This window comes from Ips typographus, linkage group LG4, assembly GCF_016097725.1.
Source record: "Ips typographus isolate SLU linkage group LG4, UJ_Ityp_2.0, whole genome shotgun sequence".
Taxonomy (NCBI): domain Eukaryota; kingdom Metazoa; phylum Arthropoda; class Insecta; order Coleoptera; family Curculionidae; genus Ips; species Ips typographus.
In genome coordinates, this window is record NC_138425.1 from 8,707,267 (window position 1) to 8,719,947 (window position 12,681).

Consider the following 12,681-nt stretch of genomic DNA (forward strand, 5'->3'; position numbering starts at 1 on the left):
AGTCTAGTTTTGTTGCAAAAGAATAACAAAATTAGCATCAATCTGCAAGTTTGATTTTTGGTTGAAATTTGGAAAAAAATTTTACACTCATACTTTGTGGGATTATTATTAGTGAAATCCTTGAACGACTCATGATTGTCAGAAGGTTCTTCAACAATTTCATTATTTTTGAAATTACTGTAAATTGCTAATTGTTAAATACAATGATGCAAGCGTTCATCAAAACTTTTGTACAAAAAATCTGCGTCCAAACGTTTAATGTTGATTCTTTTAATTTTATTTGTGTTCAAAAAACCAACCAGATTAACATGAATGATGGGTCAGTTTTTTCTCTCAATTTCCTTCTTTAAGACCTAGGAAAGAATTTCCACGAATAATATTTAAAAAATTCCTTCCCAGTAAATTATTCAGCATGTGCAAACCCTTGGATCCTCATAAACGCGGGTACGAATTATGTATACTTATTTACCGAGCGGCGAGTACATTCCCTAAAGATTTATGAAGAACATCCGTTGTTAGCCATCTGAAATATGCACTTAATTTTCAACTAGACATTCGTACCCGTACAAAAACCGTCCATAGAGCGGCTCTAATTACTACGAAATCCTCAAGCACGCTAATAAAGGCAGTTTTTGGTGTTTTTCTTCGATTTCCACGTTGACGTGCAGGTGTACGACAGTACCCTAGTACGCCGGTATGTTTTCAGACGATCGATTCGAGGAATATCTACCATGAGCTTAGTACTGATGTCTTTTGCTTTTTTGGTCAACTGGACAAGGCTTTACATTAGCAAAAACATTTTAAATGAGGCCATCAACGTTTTGTATTTCTAAAAAAATGTCTATCAGAGCTTTTAAATTCAGAGTAGGATTTAGAATATTTCTATCGACATTTTGCAATCTAGTACATCCCTAGCTAGAAAAAGACAGGATAATTTTAAAGTATCAACTAATTTCAGCCGTCTTTGTTTGACCGGTACCGGTCTACGCATTCCCTCGTAAGTAGTTGGAACCATTTAAAGGTACCTTAAGTTTTTGTTGACATGCTGTACACGCAATACTAACCTGTGTAATGGAAATAAGTACCCGAAGCTTGTTTAACGTGTAATGACCCAAATTGACTTGGAAAACGGCCGCTTTTTGCCTAAAAAAAATTGAAAGCTCTTTGCCGGTTTTGTGCTTCTGACTTTGGTCAGTGTGGTGTAACGTTTTTCCCCCCTCACCAACTCAGTCACTCCGTTTTGTAGGGGCCTTATCACCAGCATGCAATGGCAGGATGTTTCGCGTGATACTATTTACACACGTCGGTGGTGATGATAAGGCTTAATGGCAAAAGAAAGAGCGGCAAAAAGGCCGAAATGTTTTCGGTCTGCGCCCATGTTCGAAGAGCCCCCATAGACGTTGTGCGAGGTCAGTAACCGAACGGGCCGGGGCCATAATAAAAATAAGAAAATCCGACCAGAGTTGCAGCCCGGCAAAAATAACGGCGGATTTTTATCGGAAATTCTAAAGAACCGGCCCGGACCGGGCTTGGGAATTAGAGAGATGCATTCTTATGGACAGGTTCCTGTGCGCGTTTGGTTCTTTTTATTTCACTCGATCCGATGCTTGTCATATTCAAAGAAGATTCACATCAAACCGGATTCTGGTTTAAATCCGTCAGATATTCTTAAAACTAAAAATTCTGAAAATAGTTTCTGTTTCCTTGATGATGGCTCAAAAGATAGAGAAACCATTTTTCATAAATGACTGAGTAACTTGAACACACAAAAGGTTAAGAAATGCGGATTCCATGTTAAAAAAGTTGAAACACAAAAACTATCTCAGTGCCATCTGGTGCCGAACGGGCAAACTATTTTTGTCGCAAATTATTTAAGGTAACCCACCTATTTCATATTTGTAAATAATTTTTAAGCTTTTTAATTTTTTATAGTTAATTTAAAGTTGACTGTAAGTATAGATATATTGGCTGTAACATGTTCTTTTAGAAACTGACAGTCAAAACACTAACAATTCACTGCTAGCGCATTCTGCATCCACGATTGATCTTTCATCAGTTTTATCATCTCAATAGACATAGGCCGGGTTTACCCAACTTCTTAGTCATAGTGGTAATCATAAACTTAATTTTGTCCATTGGACGATTTTGTTTACTATTTGTTGTTATGGACAAAAATTATGTTTTTGATTGTGACTATGACTATGAAGTTGGGTAATATGAAAAACCATGTGACGTTCTTCATGGTTTTAAAGTTTTATTGAGGAAACATTTGGTGTCGTAGGTGGATGGTATAGGTTAAAGGATTTTATGATTTGTGACTGTATGGTTTTATGATTTTATACTGTTATTTACTTAAGTTATTCATATTGTTTTTTATATGTAGCTATTATGCTAAATAAATCTCTTGCTGGATTTGTAGTTCTAATTCCGCAAGAAGTAAGCGGCAGCGGTTTTCGTTTTATATACAAACGTATGCAGATGCAGTAAAAAATATGTTTTTTTTTAATTGTTTCGTGTAGTTGATTGCAAGTTGTGAGTGAAAAATCAAAAAAAGGTTATAAAAGATAGAGCTTTTTTATACACAAGTCCAGCCTAAACAAATTGGTTAGAACATTTGTCTTGGAAAGTACAACAAACAGCAAACTAGTTTAAACACTGTTCATTGTAAGAAAATCCTTGAAACTAGGTAAGCAAAACTAGTAAATGGTTTTTATGTTATTACCAAGAACATTCATTCAAAATTATTTTTGTTGCTCTCACAATGAAGGATGCTTTAAAATGTAACTCACATACCTGTGCATGTAACAAGTACCTAATAAGTTTACTGTACTAGAAAGCACTGGTACTTACCATTGAGTAGAGTGTTGAAGTAAAACACCGCCCTCTGTACAAGAAAGCCTAGAATGTCGCTTTTAATGGCGGCGTTAGCGATTTTTTTTTTTGTACACAAACCTATGGAGATGCAGTAGAAAATATGTTTTTTTAAATTTTTTCGTGTAGTTGATTAGAAGTTGTGAGTGAAAAATCAAAGAACGCTTCATTCCTGATCCAGATATGTATAGATATGGCTTTTTATATCCAATAAAGTCCAGCCAAAGCAAGTTTGGTTAGAACCCTTTGTCTTGGAAACTACAACAAACTAATGTAAAAACTGCTCAATCAAAGAAAATTTGGAAATCCTTGAATCTAGGTAAGCAAAACTGGTAAATGGGGTTTATATTATAACCAAGACCTTTCTTTTAAAATGTAAATGTGCCAATAAAACTTCTAAAAGCTGTCCTGTTTCTTCAGAGTAAACCTTTGTTGCTCTCAAAATGCAGGCGGCCTCAAAATGTAACTCACATACCTATGTATGTAAGAGGCAATAAGTTTACTGAATGAGAAAGCATATTGTACTTACCACTGAGTATTGCGTTGGAGTAAAATCATTCCAGTTCAAAGCTTTCAACCACTGTTGGGTTCGAGCAGGGTCTTTTGGAAAGGAAAGGACACTTTTGGGCCTTTCTCCAAATTGCTTTTACAATTTGGCAAACAACAAGTGTGACGGCATATTGTAGAGGCAATAGAATTTAAGTTAAAAAACCAACAACAAATTATAGAACAATGAAGGAACAATAACAATAGTGATAACACAATAAAATGAACACAAACTACACTTTCACTAGAACAACAAACATATAAACAACAATATATAATAGCAAACAAAAATTACTTTGGCAAGTAATCCCAAGTCTTGACTTTAAACTTTAAAAATTAATTTAATCATCCAAAAACTCAATTTCCACAATACAAACAAATGCAAACTGTCAATCCCATATTTCGGCCATATTGGAATTTTTGGCATGCACCTTCTTGGCTTTCTTGTACAGAGGGCGGTGAGTAAAATCATTCCACTTCAAAGTGTTCAACCACTGTTGAGTTAGATCCGGTTTTTTGAAAAGTAAAAAACTGACACGGTTGGGCTTTTTTCTGAATTGCTGTTACACTGTGGCTTGAAAAACTTATGAACGGCAGCAAACAAAAATAACTTACGCAAATAACCTCAAGTTTTGATTTTAAACCGTAAAAATTCATCTAATCCTCAAAAAACTCAATTTCCACAATACACTAAACTGTCACCACTATTCCCGCCATATTGGAATTTTCGACAAGCACCTTCTAGGCTTTCTAGTATAGTAGGCGGTGAAATGATTCATTTCTTGGTGCTTACTGCTTGCGCATCTTGCGGCTTGCGCTTATTTGTCAAATTATGAATGAAAGTGCTACAAGTAGGTATATTGTTTATTTTTAATTCGCTTACTTTTTACTTCTTGCGGATTTCAAACTATGAATTCAGCTTTTCTGTTGTTTAATTTGAAAGCACACCAAATATAACCGGCTTAGCAAAACATATCTAGTGTGCCATGCAAAACGCCCTCTCACGGAGAAATTATCGTAATAGCTCGGTCCAATCTGTCAAAACGTTACTTCAAACTTCAAACAGAACCATTGACATGTAAATATAGATGTATAATGTTTTCTATGGATCCATGATTCGGTATCGGCCTCTGATTGGTTAAAAATGATGAGTTTTTTTGGTACTTTCTAACTTATAGAGTTGAAACAAATTGCACAACAACTAGACATTTTTCCTGTTTTGTGCCACAACAAGCACGTCACTGAATTGTCACACAGGGATTATATGCGGTATAAGATGCTAAAAAATGACATCATGTAAAAAAGGTACAATTACAACTATACTAGTGCTAAAAATTACTATTAAAATTCAATTCTTCTATTAAAAATTACTTCCCAGAAAATTCTGCATTGCATAGTCTTCATCATTTACTCTGAACCTTTGTTGTTGTAAATATCCAGATACTGTTATCAAACAAATCTTATTTTTCTCTGTATCTTGGCAACACAACAAAATTTAAGTAGGTATTTTTTTGTTAATGTAAACTGGGTGGTTTGTGATTGATCTTTCAGCTTGCTGCTTTTTCTTGACCAGATCACAATCACTTTAATTTAATTTCTCCTTATAAATCCATTCATTACCAGGTATAATTTCGCCTATAATAAACTGGAATCATTACAGCGGCCAGAGTGGCTAATAGGACATTCGAGACAAGCTCAAGTGCATTTACCGATGTTAAAAGTTCCGCGAAAATTCATTTAGCAGCATGTTTCTTTACGAGTAATGTGACTTAAACGGCGCTAAATTTAACTGACCGTTAGTCATGCCAATTTTGTTTTTTTTTTCAATCAATTTTATGTTTTTAAATTGTGTTTAAACTCAACTACCTCCAGCCGGAAATTATACTCGACTGACATTGCATTGATCCAAAATAAAAAACAGCAGAAACACAATTAAAAAAAGTTTAATCCAAAGCTGGAGCGATAAGGATTTGAAAAGGAAACCATAAAGGCATAAAATTAAAAATCGTCAGAATTCGAGATACGTCTGTTGAGAGCGGCAAGGTGTCATGTAGAAAAGCCGGTAATGGAAAATCTGTTTCTGTCTGCACTTTGACGTGTACAAAACAAAATCGAAAAAAAGCAAAAAAGCTCTTTAATCTTCGGGAAAGGTTTTTTTATCGTTTTTCAAACGGCTGTTCCTGATCGATTCGATATTTTCCTCGAATTGTCCGGCACGTCGCATTACGAGGGAATATCGAACAGTTCAAGACAAAAACTGAGAGTAAAATCATGTTTCACGTTTTATTTTGTCATTAATAAGGATTTGTAACGGAAAAAGTTCCAGATTAAAATAAACCCGATTCAGGTTTTCCTGAATAGTTAATTTTAAAATCCGATACGTATCTCGAAGCGGAATTATGATTACGATTATAATTTTTCGTTGCGGTTCGTGTTCACCGGCAATATTTTTCGCTGTATTTTAGTCGTATTTGCTCCAGTCTGACCGTTGCTTGTTCTACGGCTCAGATTACTAATTTATTTATTTGCATTGGTAATGAGGCGGTCGGATTATGAACTTTTAACGTTAAAACTTCTTCTATATTAGTTTATTATTTCAAATCGGTACTAAAAAAAAATGAAATTAGTGTAAAACGTCTAAAAAAGTAAATTTGAACTTATAACGCAGAATAATATAATTGCAAAAAATGTTTATGCAGCAAAACATGATTATTATACAGGGTGTCCAAAAAGTCTGGAATATTGCAAATATCCCGAACACCACAAATTTTAATTTGCAGAAAGTTTTCATATTGTTATAGTAAATAAAAGCGCATGACGTAAAGGTGAAACGAAGTTTGCAAGTATACATGGTCAGACAAAGTATACCAACTTTCTTCATTCAAACCTAACACCCTGTATATTACTTTTTGGACACTCTGTAGAATAATCGAAAATACTTATTACTAAAACTGGTGACGCCCTCTATAGACCGCTGCCTTTACTAAGAGCAAAACGCGGCAGGGATCTGTAAAGTAAGAATACATTTACATCACAACTAATGGCGCTAAATTTTTTTAACATAGTTGCCAATTCTTTGCTTGTTTCCACACCAAATGCTTTGGTGGTTTTGACGTTTTATTGAGTGTCCAGAGCGAATAAAAGGTCAAGAGCATAGGAAAACATTATAAATATATTTCTAATAATTTCTAAATGTCAATGAGACTGTTTGAAGTCACGTTTTGACAGATTGGACAAAGCTATTACGATAATTTCGCCGCAAGAGGGCGTTTTGCATGACAGTCATAAGCCAATTTAAAAAAAATATAATTTCAAAACAGGAAAATATTTTAAAGTTGTTATTAAAAATAAGTTAATGTAACTCAATATGATACACAATCTGGCTTTTCCATCACTTAACTCACGAACAATAGAAACAAACAATCTTAGCCACTTTAATCTTACTTTTATTACCTTATTGTTATAAATTCAGACAGGCTGAAATTGAAATTCAAAATGAATGCCACATTTGCTTGACAGTTGACAGAATGAAGTCACGTGGCTTCCATGGAATTTTGTAATCACGGTGTCATGTGATTTTTATATCACAAGTTTTGCATCCGAAATAATTTCCGAAAAAAAAAACAAATAAAGCTTGATCAGTGACGTCACATTTATTTAGTCCTGTACTTAAAAGATAGTACAATTTTATTATCTTCAATGTAATCATTACTCTAAAGCATGATTGATTTTAGTTGAAACAAAAAACTGTAAAAATATCATCAGAGTCAAATTGGCTGTCAAGCCAGACATGTTGACATTGCCACATGAACATCATTTCGATTATTTAGTTGTGTAGCAAGAATGATTAGTCATAGCAAATATTTATATTTATTTTGTACTAATTTACCTAATACTGAATAGGCTTGGGTTTAATTTGCTTGACATACTCAAAAATTACAATAAAATATTTTGAGTTTTTTTTTGTAAGAGATGGCAACGCCGCTTAAAGTTCTTTTAAAATGACAGTTCTTCCGTTCCAAACCGAATTGTTTCGTGCAGATTCGGTTTACTTTTGTTTCTGTCTCATTTTATTAGTTGAACTCTCTCCGTCTGTTTAACTATGGCTGACATTTCCAAACAAAATCTTCGCAAAGAAATTGCCGGTAAGTGATGTTTTTTAATTAAATTTCAATAGTAAGACTATTGAAAATAACAAAATTAGGCTTGATATTTTTATGCACGTAAGTTTTGTTAAGGGTTTTATGCGGGTTAACAGTTAAAATCGGGTGGTTTACTCTTGTACTTTTAATGTATCGATATCGCCTTGGCGTGCAATGGCCGAACGACGCTATGCTAGAGGACAGCGATTTACGCGTACTTTTAAATGAAAATATTTCTAATACGAAAACCCGTAGAAGAAAATCGTCGAGACAAAATTGATGTTAAAAATTAATTGTGATTTTCGTAGGACCTTATCTCCCCGGTATTTGGCGTATTTTCAATGTTTTGGAGAAATTAGGTTTACGCCTGTTCGTTGCCGCTGATGCCAGCTTGTTTATATGAAATGGTGTGGCGTGGGCAGTTGCATTCGCTCACATTTTCTTTGTTATTTATATTATTTTTACTAGCTTCCTTTAGTTTTGTTTACCATTTTAGTTTTCTTAAGTAATAATGCGTTTTGACCTTGAGAAAATGCGCTTTGTCTGCTAAGGAAAATCGTTTCCTTGTCTGGTTGTCATAAAGCATAAAGTCGTTTATTTGTTGGTTTGGTTCGCGCGCACAGCTCGCTGCTGCAATCCCGGGACTTCATCACCAATTTGTGTATTTTTGTTTTTTATTGATCACTTTACACAGAGAAGCTTACACTGGTTAGTTGAAGCTCATAATTGTCCCTACTCGCTTTCAAAAGGTTAGTAAATTCCAACTCAAAACGAATATCTTTTCCCTTGTATTGATTTGCTGTTTTGCCTTTGTTTCGTTTTGGTTAGTGACAGGACGGTTGTTTTGGGTAAGTAATTCAGGGTTTTTTTTATAGAATAAGTGCTCTAAATCATCTAAAAGCATGAAACTGGGACGATTAGTGTTAAACCAATCACGGAATCAGTTGGGTTTTTAAATTAACACAAGGACTGATCCTGTTTTTCTGCAAAAGTCTTTTGTAGCATCCACAATCATGGGAATAGTAGTTGTACTTTTAGTTACACTTTTGTTAGGTATAAGGTTTTTATATGAAATTAAAAGAATTTTGCATTTTTAGTTTTAAACAAATATCTGTGCTTAGCACTAAGATCCAATGTTCCACCCTATCAGGGTGAAACAAATATAAATCATAATTATTTACAGAAAGTTTTTGACCATTTACTGTAAATACTTTACTATTCTGATTAATGGTGGGTTTATGCTCACTTAACATTTAAGAATTATCATTTAAAATTTAAGATTAATGCAGTTAAATGTGAGGTTAACCTACTGATTCTCCCAATACTTTTTTATGGTCACTTAATATTCTTAAATGAAAACAGTTCTGCCCATGTTCGGAGCTGCCAAAACGCTTTGGGGATATTGGTTCTAGTTAGATATTTGATGCTTTTCGTTTAGAAATCCGTGTAGTTGATAGCAGTAACAAATTTTGAACAGTTAATTTTCAACAGTATTTGCTGTTTCGTTATTCCCAATATAATTGCAAGTAATCCAAGTGCACCAGTGTATTTTACTTTATCTTTTGTGAAAATCATGGGATATTCAGGTAAATTTTCATTAGCTGCTCTGTAAGTGTTAAGTTTAAGCATAAACGGACTGGATACTGAAAAACGTAAAATCTTAAATGTTAAGTGAGCATAAACCCACCATTAAGGTGGATTTACGCAGGACATTAAAATAGAATTAAGCTAAACTAATTTAGTACTAAGAAAGATCAACATGTGTAAGTGGATATATGAAAAGTGTTTGGAAAGAGAGGGCCCAGAAGAAGAAGGATATTATGGCTCAAGAACCTAAGGACATGGTATTCAAAAACAATCACAGAACTGTTTAAAGCAGCAGTCAATAAGGTCATCATAGCCAGGATAGTCGCCAATATTCGAAACGAATAGGCACTAGAAGAAGAAGAAGAAGTTAATTTTTTTAACTTAACCGGAATAAATGTCTGGAATAGAATTTGGGCAAATAACAAAAACTGCATATCAAAAACTTAAGTTAAGCAGAAGGTAAAAGAAACAATGTTTTATCTGTGAAAACAAATTAGTATGATTATTAACTACAAGCTAATAGAGCTTGTTTAACAGTACCCACTTTTATATTCAAAAAATAATCGGAATTATGAAAACAACATAATTTTTCTTAGGACATGACAGTAGGAGAACTTTGTTAGGATTTTTTCTGAACAAATACATTAAGCAATTTATTTTAATAAACAAAATAACTCTATGAGCCGCATGTATATTTTTTCTTAGCTGTTAATTTCTTGCTGCATAAATTGAATGTAACTACAAACCTTACATTGATTTTTAGTATAATTCTAACTTGCTTTAATTTAACGTCGTGCACAAATCCATCTTTAATCTTGATTGATAGCATTACTACCTAATGCATTAATTATTATAAATTTTAATAGGTAGCTGTACTTCAAAATTTAATATTAAAAGCAATTTGATGATATAAATGTAAATGGTGGCTAGTTTGTAGTTCTATTCATATTTGTTTTACAACAACATATACAAATAGATCACCTCTACAAAAATTTGGAACTGTGATTACTGAGACTACTAAGTGGTATGCAAAAATTGTTATTTTCCCCAGGACAACAACTAAAATAAATATAACTTTGCTTCATTTTATGTAAATTTGGTGTTTTTTTTATTAAAATTCAAAATAGAATTTGAGTAAATTAAAAATAATTGTGTTTTTACAGCTATCCTTAAAGAAGCGGACTTAGCATCAACCTCGGCGAAAAAAGTTCGCCAGGAGCTTGAAGAGAAGTTGAACGTCAAACTTGCCTCTCGCAAGAAGGAAATCGACGATCTCGTTATGGAGTTTGTAAGTTCCAAGAAGTCAGGAGGCGACAAGAAAGACGAGGATTCTGAAGAAGAGCCCGAAGAAAACGAGGAAGAAGAGGAACAGGACGAGGAGGAGGACGAGGAAGATGTAAGGTTATTAATGGGTTATCCGCGTGTCATCACTGAAAATTTTAATTGTTAGGAGGATTCTGAGCCACAGGCAAAAAAACGTGGGTCAACCGGCAAGAAACCGGCTGCAAAGAAAGCTAAAAAAGCATCTGACGACTCGGCCAGTGAGGGTAGTGAGGGTGAATCTGAAGAGGAATACTCTCCAAAAAAAGCCAAACCTGCTAAAGCCCGTAAGTTGCCCCCTAAGAAGAAGAAGGGTTCTGAATCTGACTCTGACGAGGATTGGGGAAAGAAAATGGGAGGCAAGAAAGGGGTAAGATATTTTGCATTGCTTTCAGTTAATTTCACTCAATTGACTAATTGTAGGGTGGTGCAAAACGAGCAGGTGGTAGCGGTTACACAAAAACCCTCCAACTCTCCCCAGAGTTGGCTTCATTAATGGGCACAGAACAAATGGCGCGCCACGAAGTGGTTAAGAAAATCTGGGGTATAATCAAAGAGAAAAACCTGTACGACCCTAAGAATAAGCAATACGCCATCTGCGATGATGCGTTGCTTAAAGTCATCGGAACGAAAAGGTTTAGAACGTTCGGCATGATGAAGTATCTAAAAAACCACTTTATCAGTTAAGAATGTTGTCCCATTTTCGCTGTGTTAATCGAACTTTTTGGTCTTCTAATTCAGCTTTGTATGATTGTACTTTTTTAAGAGTTATGTAATTAGGTTTAAGTTATCGATTTTGGTCTGTTTCTTCAATGTGTAGATTTACTGTAGCCCTGTCTCTTGAAATGAACAAGATAAATTAAAAACTGCTTTCAGAATTGTTCTGAAGTGGTTTGCCGTTAGTGTGTCGTTTAAAAACCGTCTTAACTGTCCCACATTGTCATTCGTCGTATATTAGTAATCTAGCGGAGAGTGTTGCACAAAGAACAATTATAGTATTTTTTTTAAATCATTCTCAAAATTAATTACACATGTGTTAGCCCAATTTCAATTTGATCATACAATTTGCTATGTTTTTAAAACCAGTAATTATAATTTTATTGTGGAACATTCTTTCCTACACACGTATTAAAAGACTTACTATGTAAAAGAAGGCGATTTTTATTTTACCCTAATAAACCTCTACAATTTCTAAATTACAATTTGTTTTAAATTAACTCGGCTATATTGATAGAGAAATATCTTAAGAGTGTTACACTCTGTTCATTTTTGCTGAACCTTAAAGGACCTTAAACTAAGTAAAACAAATATGAAAAATGCACTTTTGGGGTCTTTTTTTACTATTTTTTGAAAGTAAATTTCTCGGTAATGCCGTTTTGGCAAATTTTTATTTTGCTCCAGGAAGGTTCCAAAAGTGGACTGCAGCGTTTCATTCCATTAAGCACAGTTCATTTAAACAGTACCTATAGAGCAAACTTTACAGAAGAAAATATACAGTATTCCCTATAAATTGCTCCAGAAAAATTGCCCCTCAAGGTAAGAAATGCCCCTCTGCTTTCTTATTTTTACTTTTATTTACCCATGGCAAATAGAAAAGTTGACTAACTAAAAATAAAAAAAATTGATCTTTTAAAACAATTTTTTGTTGATCTTCTAAAATTATTTGTTGAAATTTACCTACACAATTTTATCATAAGTACCTACCAATGATTTTACTTAAATAAGAATACCAAAAGTTACAAAACATTTTTATCTATAAATATGTTTTTGTCATTATCTGCTTAGGAATATTATTAGACTGCCGTAATTTAGTTTTTGGGGAACACCCTGTAAAATGATCAAAGAACAAAAATAAAAGTTGACACTTCTTCTGGTGGTTTTCTGATTGAATTATTATTAGTCGAGGTGGGGTCAAACCCCCAACGCAGTTTTATAAACAAGGTTGATGGATTTTAATTAGCAATCTGGCTCAACTAAGTCCCTTTTGTTGGTTTGTTAATTGCTATCAACGTTGGAATGATATTTACCTGTCCCTTTTGTGCACACGTGTAAACAGTTCCAACGGTTTAACGTACGCTAATTTACATTTAAATACATTTACACAGATGATGTGTTATTTTGAGAGGGCAATTCAACTTTTAACATGTAACAAAAATAGAGTGTTAGATATTTAAACAAAAAAATTAATTTTAGTTCAGCCTTGAAGGCAAGTTGT

General features: G+C 33.8%; 1 protein-coding gene and 1 long non-coding RNA gene across 2 annotated transcripts; one reads left to right on the forward strand and one right to left on the reverse strand.

Annotated features, from left to right (window-relative positions):
• Positions 1–2,875: 2,875 nt before the first annotated feature.
• Positions 2,876–4,094, reverse strand: LOC145727968 (uncharacterized). Its single transcript, XR_014177974.1, has 2 exons — positions 3,401–4,094; positions 2,876–3,346 (listed from the first exon to the last, which is right to left on the reverse strand). It is a non-coding gene; the product is annotated as an uncharacterized LOC145727968 (long non-coding RNA).
• Positions 4,095–7,406: 3,312 nt separating this feature from the next.
• LOC145727946 (uncharacterized) lies at positions 7,407–11,619 on the forward strand. Its single transcript, XM_081977811.1, has 4 exons — positions 7,407–7,562; positions 10,310–10,542; positions 10,597–10,836; positions 10,890–11,619. The coding sequence occupies exons 1-4, from the start codon at positions 7,520–7,522 to the stop codon at positions 11,151–11,153; spliced, it is 780 nt and encodes a 259-aa protein (XP_081833937.1). The 5' UTR covers positions 7,407–7,519; the 3' UTR covers positions 11,154–11,619.
• The last annotated feature ends 1,062 nt before the right edge of the window (positions 11,620–12,681 follow it).

What these genes read in the sequence shown, in the direction of transcription:
- LOC145727946 (XM_081977811.1), top strand. Translation starts at nt 7,520, where the DNA reads ATGGCTGACATTTCCAAACAAAATCTTCGCAAAGAAATTGCCG. An exon ending in TCTTCGCAAAGAAATTGCCG is followed by an intron (nt 7,563 to 10,309) that starts GTAAGTGATGTT and finishes GTGTTTTTACAG; the next exon opens with CTATCCTTAAAGAAGCGGAC. An exon ending in AGGAGGAGGACGAGGAAGAT is followed by an intron (nt 10,543 to 10,596) that starts GTAAGGTTATTA and finishes TTTAATTGTTAG; the next exon opens with GAGGATTCTGAGCCACAGGC.